This window comes from Nyctereutes procyonoides, unplaced genomic scaffold (genome assembly GCF_905146905.1).
Source record: "Nyctereutes procyonoides isolate TBG_1078 unplaced genomic scaffold, NYPRO_anot_genome, whole genome shotgun sequence".
NCBI lineage: Eukaryota > Metazoa > Chordata > Mammalia > Carnivora > Canidae > Nyctereutes > Nyctereutes procyonoides.
Genome location: NW_026575121.1, coordinates 2,164,586 through 2,175,321, shown reverse-complemented (window position 1 = coordinate 2,175,321; position 10,736 = coordinate 2,164,586). Strand labels below are relative to the sequence as shown.

Genomic DNA, 10,736 nt, shown 5'->3' with positions numbered 1-10,736 from the left:
TGGAAATATGCAAGAATGAAAAAGAATCATTAAGGTTTCTCTCAAGGGGCACCTGGGTGTTCAGTGGTTAGGCATCTGCCTTTGGACCGGGATCCTGGGATTGAGTCCCGCTGGGAGCCTGCTTCTCTCTCTGCCTGTGTCTCTGCCTCTCTCTGTCTCTCCTGAATCAATAAATAAAATCTTAAAAGATTTTTCTCAACTGGGGGTGCCAGGGTGGCTCAGTTGGTTAAGCAGCCGACTCCTGGTTTCAGGTCATCTCGGGGTGTGAGATCTAGTCCCATGTTGGGCTCTGCTCTGAGCGCAGAGTCCCTTTCCTCGCTCGCTCTCCCAAAAATCAAGTCTTAAAAAAAAAAAAAAAAAAGGATTGTTCTCAACCTAACAATATACAATTTGGATTTTTATGCACCACCACCATGTCTGATTCCTGAAAACCTTATATGTTCCATTTCTGATTTTTTAACACAGCACTCTGGCTCACGGTAATGGTACATTTCAAAACGAGTCTCACCCGAGCCCCTTGCATGGCATCTGGCACCTAACAATCCTCCAAGAAATCCACTGGAGGAATACGGTACGGCTGAAAAAGAACAGGCCCACTCCCGTTGTGGTGGCAACCGCAGCTGGAACCATCACTACCAGAGGGACAAAGTCTAAATCTACTGTTTTTCAAATTCCTCCGCACATCAGAATCACCTGGGCATTTAAGAAACTCCAGGGTGGGGATCCCTGGGTGGTGCAGCAGTTTGGCGCCTGCCTTTAGCCCAGGGCGCGATCCTGGAGACCCGGGATCGAATCCCACGTCGGGCTCCCCCGGTGCATGGAGCCTGCTTCTCCCTCTGCCTATGTCTCTGCCTTGTCTCTGCCTCTCTCTCTCTCTCTCTGTATGACTATCATAAATAAATAATTAAAAAAAAATTAAAAAAAAAAAAAAAAAAGAAACTCCAGGGTGGAGGGCAGGAAGGTCGGCGGCCGAAAACATCCTGAGCTCTCCGCTCCCCTGAGGTGAAGCAACGACTACACAGGCTGCAGCTCACTCTGAACACAACCTGAAGGGGCGCCCGGGGGGCTCGGGTTGAGTGGCTGCCTTGGGCCCAGGGCCTGATCCCGGGGTCCCGGGATCGAGTCCCGCATCCACTCCCTGCAGGGAGCTGCTTCTCCCTCTGCCTGTGTCTCCGCCTCTCTCTGGGTCTCTCAAGAATAAGTAAATAGAACCTTTAAAAACAACAGTGGGGCTCACCTCAGGGGGGAGCCAAAGAGCTAAGGAAACGGGGTCCCTGCCCTTCAACAGCCAGCACCCTAAGGAACTGCCCAAGACACCACACAGATGCCAGAGTTTGGGAAGCACTTGGGATACAGGTAAAGCTTTATTGACTAACTTTAGGATGCGGGCCAGAGGGGCAGGAGTCCGCAGAGTTCTTTTGTTCTCTGGGAACAAAAGTATTGGCCGCTAATTTTCTTGCTGCCCCTGCCCCCCGCCTCAGGCAGCCAGAGGCTTTAGGAGCCAGCGCTGCTGGTCCACTGCCGTTCCATCGACCTCCCAGCACCATGTGCTCTGAACGCCCAGTGCGGTGTTCACATACCAGACTAGCAAGGAGGCTAAACTGTATATACACACATTCTGGTCAAGGGACACACAAAATTAAAACATGTCCCAGAGGACACACACACAACATGGAGGAGGGAGTAAAAGCTGAACAGTGTATTTGAACTTCACTGACCATCAACTCCACAGAGACAGCTATACACAGAGGATGTTACCCACAGACCAAAAGCCTATGATACGTACACAAGAGGTCAGGGACTGGAATCCAGCATGACAGTAAAGATAGCCGTCAAACCACTCGGGAAAAGAGAAGAAAAAACAACAACTAGAAAACAATTAACAAAATGGCAATGAACATACCTATCAATAGTTCCTTTAGATGTAAATGCACTAACTGCTCCAATCAAAAGACTCAGAATAACTGAACGGATTAAATAAAAAAAAAAAAAAAAAAGCAGGACCCATCTGTATGCTGCCTACAGAAGACTCACTTCAGACCTAAAGTCACATGCAGAAGGTGAAGGGACTGAAAAATATACACGTTGTAAATGAAAGTGAAAAAAAAAAATCTAGGGTAGGAATACTCGTATCAGATAAAAGAAACATTAAAACAAAGGCTCTAACATGAGACAGAAAACAGGTCATGACGTAAGGATGAAGGGATCACGCCAAGGGGCCCTACCTGCCCACCGGGCCGGAAATTACCTAGCGGGGGAGCTGCCCCTCCTTGTTGTCAGAGGTTCAACTGCCCGGAAAGCCTTAAAACGCGCAGCGGAGGGGACGCCGGGGCTGGTCCTGCCCGCGGGTACTCCACGCGTTTCCACGCTCTGGGCCGCCGTGCCCCCTGCCCTTCTTTCAAAATGCCACTGTCCATTGGGGAACGTCGGAGTGAGGCTGGGAGGGCAGTGAGGCGGGAGGAGAGGGGGGGATAGTAAGGATGAAGGGATCACGCCTGGGTGGGTCAGTGGGACAAGCATCTGCCTAAAATCAAAATGGATTCAAGACCTTAAATGTGACACCAGGAAACACAAAACTCCGAGAAGAGGACACAGGCAGTCATCTCTGGGACATCATTTTTCTGGAGGGGTCTCCTTGGGCAAGGGAAACAAAAGCAAAAATAAACTAATGAGACTGTATCAGGCTACGAAGCTTTTGCACTTTGCAAAGGAAACCATCAGCAAAGGGAAAACTACTGAATGGAGGAAGATACTTGCAAATGACATCTGATAAGGGGTTAACATCCAAGATCAATGAGGGACCATACAACCCAACACCAGAAAGTCGAATACTCTGATGCAAAAAACGGGCTGACGACCTGCACAGACATCTTTCCAAAGATGACAAACAGATGGCCAACAACGCGTGAAAACGTGCTCAACATCACTGGGCGTCAGGGAAATGCGAGTCGGAGGTATCACCTGACCAGGAGGCGTCACCTGACACCTGTGACAATGGTGAGTACCCGAGAGACAAGAAACAGCAAATGCTGGTGAGGAGGTGGGGAGAAAAGGACCCCCGTGCTCTGTTGGTGGGGATGTAGACGGGCGCAGCCGCCACGGAAGGGGGTGTGCGGGCTCCTGCAACAACTACACCGAAAGGTACCCCGATCCAGTAACTGCAGCGCTGCCACTTAGCCAAGGAAAACTAAGAATACTTCCTGTGAAGTGGCGTATGTACCTCTGCTTACTGCAGCGTTCTCCACGACGGCTGAGCCACGGAGGGAACTACGGATCCACGGATGGACGAATGGATAAAGAAGCCGTCTCACACACTCACACTCTCACACACTCACACTCACACAGGAATATTACTCGGCCGTAAAAAGAAGAATGGAATCTAGGGACCCAGAGGGTACTGTGCGAGGTGGCCTGAGCCAGGGACGGATACCATATGGTGCCACGTGTATGTGGACCTGACACATAAAACGAATGAACAGAAAAGAGAAACGCACAGAGAAGGGAGGGGGACGGGAGAGGCAAACAGGTGGCAGGACTGGGAGTTCCAACGTGTAGGCGTAACATCAGTGACGGGGATGGAGGGAACAGCACAGGGAACGCGGGCAACGGCACCGTGAGAACCGGGCGCCTGGCGGCCGGTAACGCCATGTACCCCAGCGGGCGCTTCGTCACGCACAGAATTGTCGAGCCCTGCTGACAACCTGAGACGGGTCAACTGTACTTCGATTTTTGCAATATTCTGAACCGTACACCTAGAAAATGGTTAAAATGGTAAATGTAGGTTTTACCACAATAAATAAGAATTCAGGAAGTGAAAACGGCCCCAAAACGACAGGCGCCCAGAGCCCGTCCCCGACACGCTGAGCCTTCTCTCGAGCCAGCTGTGACTTTACTCCGCCTTCCTCCCCGAGGGTACACCCTGGAGCAAAGCTTACCTGCGTGTTAGTGTCATGATCTTTACTCAACACCCCCGTCCCCTCGCTTTACCTTCTGACGTCATCTGTCGTTCCCACCACGGCAGGTCACTTGGCACCGCGGAGCAGCACGGGGTTGACGGTCACAAAGGCGGCCAGCAGGAGGCCGACTATCAACACAGACGCAGGCCTGTACTTGTGCGATGTCACTTCCTACTGAAAAACTTCCATCGAATCATCTACTCTACCTAAGCTTCGTTCTGCGTACCTCACAGCACAAAACGTGGGCACTAAAAAAGAAAATACATCAACGTCTGGCACCGTGGGAAATAAACGTCCTCACACACACGCACACACACAGACGCTCGCCTTGCCCACGCTTCCTTCTAATGGGCCCTGGCTTAGGCTCTCCATTCTAACCAGACTTGCTTATGGCAGGTTCTGGAAGGCTCATCAGCCCCTAGTCCTAAGCCTGGGCTTGTGCCACTTACCTGCTGTTCTGGAATGAGCGAGAAGGACGCTTTAACTTTTCCCTACACTTGTGCTTCTCATATTAACCTATTAAGTTTCCCCTCACTGCTGTGAAAAGCTGTTTATAAATGTATGTTTTTGTGTCAGTTCCTAAATCTCTCTCTCGTCTCTCCTGATAACTTCTAGGTTCCTTGAGGACAGGGACTACGTCCTTCCCTTCATTTCTTAAGTACAAGGATCCAGACACATTTTTCTGCCGCGACGGTTCACCTGTATTATCTTTCAGCAGGAATAAAACCATAGGATTTCTCTGAGGGGAGGGGACACAACTGGGAAACAGGGGACATGTTCACCGTGGCACCCGTTTTAGCCTGATACCTGCTAAGAATCACAGGAACAATTTGTTTTTTAAAATCGTGGCAAAGCACACCTAGCATGGAACTTACCGTGCTAACCACGGCCAAGTGCGGGGATCAGGGACGGGGGGGGCGGGGGGGACGTGCCCACGGCTGTGCTGCACCACGCCATCCACGCCATCCACGCCATCCACCTCCAGAGCTCCTGACATCCTGCCAAACTGAAAGGCTGTAGCCACGAAACATGAACTCTTGGAGTCCTCTCTCCTACCTCCAGCCTCGGGCGGGCAGGGTTCTGCTGTCTCCGTGACCTCGGCCACCTCAGTCCCCTCCCATACTGGGTCATGCGGTCCTTGGCCCCCAGTGACGGGCGTGACGTCCTCAGGGTCACCCAGGCCGCGCAAGGGTCAGGACTTCCTTCCTTCCTGAGGCAGCGCGTTACTGATCTTTGAGGGGAAAAGAACGACCCTGCACACACGTCTTACTAGATTATTTATTAATATGTCATTCTAAACGTTACATAAATACAGTCTATACACCAGAGTATCAAACATTGTTCCAGTAAAAGTTCAAGAGTACATTTAGGGCTAGCTTAAGAAATATGAATACTTTGGCTTTCTTTATTACATCAGATGAAAAAAAAATTCAAAGAACAGTTTTCCTTTCCTGCTATGATTAACAATAAAACCAAGTAGAAAAATAAGAGTGTATTTAAAAAAAAAAAGGATACTCAAGTACTTTTCAAAGGACTTACTCCCGTTTTCTTCACTACGCACATATTAATACAAATTACTCAGTAATCTACTGTGAAAAGTGGCTCTTCACGTATATGAGGAACCTCAGTAAATATCTGTTGAATGAACAATCTGTGGAAATGGATCTACTGCTTTACTTTGTGCTTTTTTTTTAAGTTTTCTTTTTCAAGTAAGAGTAACAGTAAACATACTGAAGTTCTTGGTTGTCCAGATCATAAGCCTACGGAACAGTGTTACAAACACTACCCATCATAGCTAATAATCAGATTAATGTGCATTTATCAACCTAGTAAGAAAAGTTCTATCGTGTTGCAGAAGTAAGTCTAACGTAATAATTGGGCTTCGATCACTTGTGACATGGTCAAGAAGAGGGAACTGGGATCGCCAGGTTTATAATCATCTTATCAATGAACCATGTTTGGGGCCCTTGCTCCCACTCAACCCCCTAGACACACCTAGAAACACTGCTAAAAATAGCAGCTGCAGCGTATCTTCTTCACCCTCTGGTTAATTTGGCTCCGAAAAGGTACTTAGGCTCCAAGTTCAGAGGAAGGAACTTCCAAGCAGGAAAGAGCTCACAAATGGAAATGAGTCCGTGGGCCAGAGAGCAGAACAAAGCTCTGTTCTTACCGGGGGCTCAACGGACACACGTGATAGAACCCAGAGCTGAACACTCTTCCTCCCAAAGTCACGTTTCATAATCAGACCAAACAAAAACAAAAACAAAACAAAAAATACAGACCAAACTGAACAGATCCTTTTAAATAGGATCTTTCAGGGAAACCATAATTCTGATCCTTTTTCAAAGTTAAACTGTGCGAAATATTATACGTGACACAATTAAAAGGTGAGGAGATTTAAAAGGAAAGCTGCTGAGGTTACAGATAGGCAAATTTGTGATACTTGGCCTAGATAAGAGGGCTAAAATGCATTCCAAGGCCTGCCGGAAAGGTGGTTTTAAGAACCGCTTCTCTGAGTGGGATGCAGTAGATCTGACGACCCAGCAGCCGTAATTTAGGAAGGCAAGGCTATACTGAGCATGTCACGACTCTCCTCCCATGATGAGCCTTTCAAGGGAAAACGGGGGGGGGGGGGTAATTTAAACTTCAGTTCTCAGACTCTGTCCTAATAAAACAAAACACTGTTGGACAGTAGTGGAGATTTTAATCCATAAAATATTGACCTTTGTCCAAAGCTCCTTCATTATCAACTTTTCACAGGTAGTCCAGGCTCCCGAGAGATCTCGGCCGACCGAGAAGTTCATCTCTACACGTTCATCATCTCGACACGTTGGGCTCCTGTTACACTGAGTATTACTTTGATACAATCATGAAGTCAAAAAAGGTCCCCAGTGGTGCAAACACTGCACACTACCCTAACTACACCTTCACAGAAGCCCCAAACTCCCTCCACTACACCTTCACCCTTCACAGTATGGCCATTGAACTAGCAACTAACGCAGCATTTCAGCGCGTGCCAAGGTCAGCATCCCTGGCTCAGGGTGGGGCCTCTGGGACTATCTCACAACCCACAAACGATCCCCCTTCCCGGTGTCCAAGGGCTGTCAGTGTGTGAACCCGGGGAATCGCCTCAGATCCCCCTTCCCAAGTTCAGAGGGTCCTCTCATCAAAAACAACACGCAAAATACCAGCAGCTAAGCTCCCCCCTTTACAATGTTCCAGCCAAATCAAGGTCACGTTGGAGATACACGTGTCTGGAAATAAGAGTCGTTCAAAGTGGGTTCGGGAAACGCTGTACATCCTTCCCATATCCGTACGCGGGGCGCTGTGTCTCAGATGTGGAATAAAAACCCACCGGATGGGGCTCCACCTGCAAAATCACATGCCCCGCACAGCGCACAGCACGCCCGGCGCCCGCGCCCCAGAGCACTCACAGCACCCAGGGCCGTGGGCTTCAGTTCTTGAAGGCTCCACATTTACTGGCTTTAGCAATGAATTCCTTCAGCAGGGGGCCATCCATTTGCCAAAATGCCGCAGTCTGTGTCACTTCTGTCAAATGATTGATGCAAAACTTAAAGCAGAATTCTTCTAAGTCCTGGACGCACAACAAAAATAAAAACAAGAGGCCTTTTTTATTGACTTTGATCGGATCGCCTCTGTCCCACGCCCTCTCCCCAGGTCCTCCGCCCTCCCCTAGGAAAGATGTGTGAGGCCAGAGAGCTCCCCCTCCGCAAACGAGTGGCCGCAGGTGGTACCAGCCAGGCGCCGCCACTTAGCCAAAGCGCAGCGGAAGCAACGAGTCCACCACGTCAGCCCGACGCCCGAGAACACGGAGCCACTCACAGCGCCGGGGGGACGGCCTGAGCACGGCCACGCGGTCACCCACGCGCCGGGACCCCGTCCCGGAGGCCACACAGTAGCGTCCGTCCGTCCGTCCTCAGCCCATCAGGTGTTTCGCACGGTCAAGAAGTCGGAGAGAAGCGTGAACATTTAGCTTCAGGAAGGTTCTAAGGAACAGAAAGTGATGAAGAGCCGCCCCTCGAGAGACACGTCAGAAGAGGGAAGAACTCGCCAGGACCTCGAATCCACTTCCGCGCCCTCCTACAGAAAATGTCCTCGTCCCCAAGCCACGAGGAAGCGCAGCCTACGCTGCCGCCACGCCAACTCCTCGGAGAGCCGACCGGGGAGGAGACTCCGAGACCAGAGTGTTCGGCCAAGGGTCTCCCGCTACCGACGCCCGGAGGAGAGAAACCTGCGCGGGCGGTAAAGCAGGAAGGGGGGGCCCCAGGGCCCCCCGACACCGGAGCCGCCCCGGCGAAGGCAGCCGCTCGTCCCCAGCCTGACTCCCAGGCCCGGTTCGTCCTTCGGACTGCACCGTGCATCTGCCGAACCCGTTAGTGCCAACGGAGAGCAGGTCCACGTGATCACGGTGACGCCGAAAGCTCTTATCACAAACACCTGGGCCTTCGCGACGCTGCCAGCTGCGCTGGCGTCAACACTCAGGCCTCGACCCAAGCAGGGGCCGACACCGCTGAAGCTGCCGTGTGGCTCCACGTGTCCAGCCCGCGGGCGGGAGCTGCAGGCGGAGACACGTCCCCTCCTACTCTCTCAGCGCGACCCCGGCAAGCGGACGCTCCTTCCTCTAAGGGCCCCTCGGTCCCCAGGGGAAGGATGTCCCCTTCCCATCGGAGCCAGTAGGACACAGGTCACGTCTAACGTGCGTCAGTCAGCTGCCGCCACAGTTTTGTTAAAACATCAGCACGGTCTTCGCATCAACATTTTAAAACAGGGTCCAGGAGGCTGAAGTGCAGCTGAGCGTTCTGCGTGTTTTAATGAACTAAAGTGTTATTAGACCATGCAGAACGCTCCTCCTCACGCTGTTACTGAGGAAAACGCCCTCCCCCTGGCACTAGGACCCAAAGATCAAGCAACAGCTTTCGGCACCAAATTATATTCCACGGGGAGGTAAAAGTCATTTTGATTTTATTCGTCAAAAAGAGAAAACTAGTCTTTCTACACGTGATTCAGGGAGAAGTAACCAATCATTAGCACGGAAAGTTCTCCAGACCGTGCCATGTATCAGACAAGGATCTTTAAATACTGACTTTTAATTACGTCATTTCAAATTCAAAGAAGACTGCACTAAATTCTCACCCTGCACAACCTTATCGTGTCCATGTCTAGAAATCTGGAATCCACGTTTTTTAGAGTACCTGTGGAAAAAACGAGTTTGTCCAGTTTACTAATTACACAGAGGCGGTCTTGAGCATGAACTTTAAGAACTTTTTACGTGGCGCAAGTTTACAAAGGGCGCTCTGCCGACCAATCGCTCCACTCCACGCATTAACGCAAACAGGCCCATCAAAGTGGCCTCCCTTCCCCTCCAGCTAGTCTGAATTGGTGAGAGACCTCAGGATTCAAAAAATGTTTTGCAGTTTCAGACATTGAAAGTTTAACTAGAGAATCCTGAAAATAATCTAAATCTGGGTTATTTATATGAGTCATTGTTGTTTAATAGCTGAATCTCGCTTAAGGCAGATCCACGGAAAAGGAAGCAGTGAACGCACCTGGAGAGAGAGAAACTGGGTTTGCAGGTTCACTGGCCGTGAAGCGAAGCCGAGGGGCGCGGCCACGCAGCTGACCCCGGAGCCAGCGCCCTGAGCCAGTTTGCCTTTGATGTGTAAATGAGATAAAGGTTTTTCTGGTAACTCTTAAGTATTTGAAGAGCCAAACTCGATCTGTTCACCTTATTCTGCAAATGGTCATATCTTCACTACCCAGAAAACACAGCGCTTACCAGCTAGTGAGTTACCTAGAACAGGATTGCGGGGCTTTATATGAAGTATCTCCGAGAAGAACAAGAAGGATCATCTGACCAGCAGACGAAGCTCATCACAGACTGAAAGCATCTTCGTAAGGCGCACGGAATACAGAAGTCGGGGAGGGTATAAAATCAGGGGCTCTAAAACGGTATTCTTGGTACTTTACTAAAACTGAATTCCTTATTAATGAATAAATGGTGGTGAAATTATTATAAAGTGGTTCCGAGGTAAATCAGATAAAATATCAGCTTTGCTGCAATTAGCAAGGAAGCTCAAAATAAATTGCTATTCTGAAATAATTTATAAATTCATTCCAAATTTCCTGACATTTGAATCATTTCATTAACTTGTATACTCTGAAGATAACTTGTTTTTTCTTTCTATAGATTTTTCTTTAGTAACAAAATAAACCACAAACAACTGATGGCTTTAATACCCACATTTAAAAAAATGCTACTACAGCCTGAATGAACTTAACCAATCCTAAATCCTCCAAAGCTAAAATAGGTGAATGCTAAGAATTCTATGGAAGGCACGTGGCCAGGGTGACATAGGCGGCCTCTGTGTCACAAGCCCCACTTGAGACACATTCCAGATGGCAAGAGACTGTGAATTACTCCTACTTATGTCCAAATATGTTGTTAGGGTAGTAACAAAAATGAAACCCCAAAACTTTAAGTTTAGAATTTATTTTATAGTGTATGTCAGGTGCGAAATATTCTAGATCACAGTGGTCTTTGGTTTGGTCTTTTAGAATACTTAAATGTCTTACTACACAGGACAAAATAAGGTGCTTTGTCTCACTAACCAAAAAAATACTTTACAGTCTACTGATCATGGAAAACTTTTAATTTCAAAAAAGAAGGAAAAAAAAAACCTCACCATCTGGCTTTACCATAAAACTTTTCAATACCAATATCCCAAACCAATTCTAGAATTAGATTCCTGGCCTTATTAT

General features: G+C 48.9%; 1 protein-coding gene across 5 annotated transcripts in view; it reads right to left on the bottom strand.

Moving 5' to 3' along the window:
- Positions 1 to 5,216: 5,216 nt before the first annotated feature.
- The window catches only part of RCBTB1 (RCC1 and BTB domain containing protein 1), a 50,328-nt gene continuing 44,808 nt past the window's right edge, over positions 5,217 to 10,736 (bottom strand). For 4 of the 5 annotated variants that reach the window (XM_055335750.1, XM_055335753.1, XM_055335752.1 and 1 more), the window contains exon 13: positions 5,217 to 7,551. In XM_055335750.1, coding sequence (XP_055191725.1) covers positions 7,411 to 7,551 — 141 coding nt within the window. In that variant the 3' untranslated portion in view covers positions 5,217 to 7,410. The remainder of the gene's footprint in view (positions 7,552 to 10,736) is intronic. The other variant, XR_008665756.1, reaches the window with a different exon arrangement.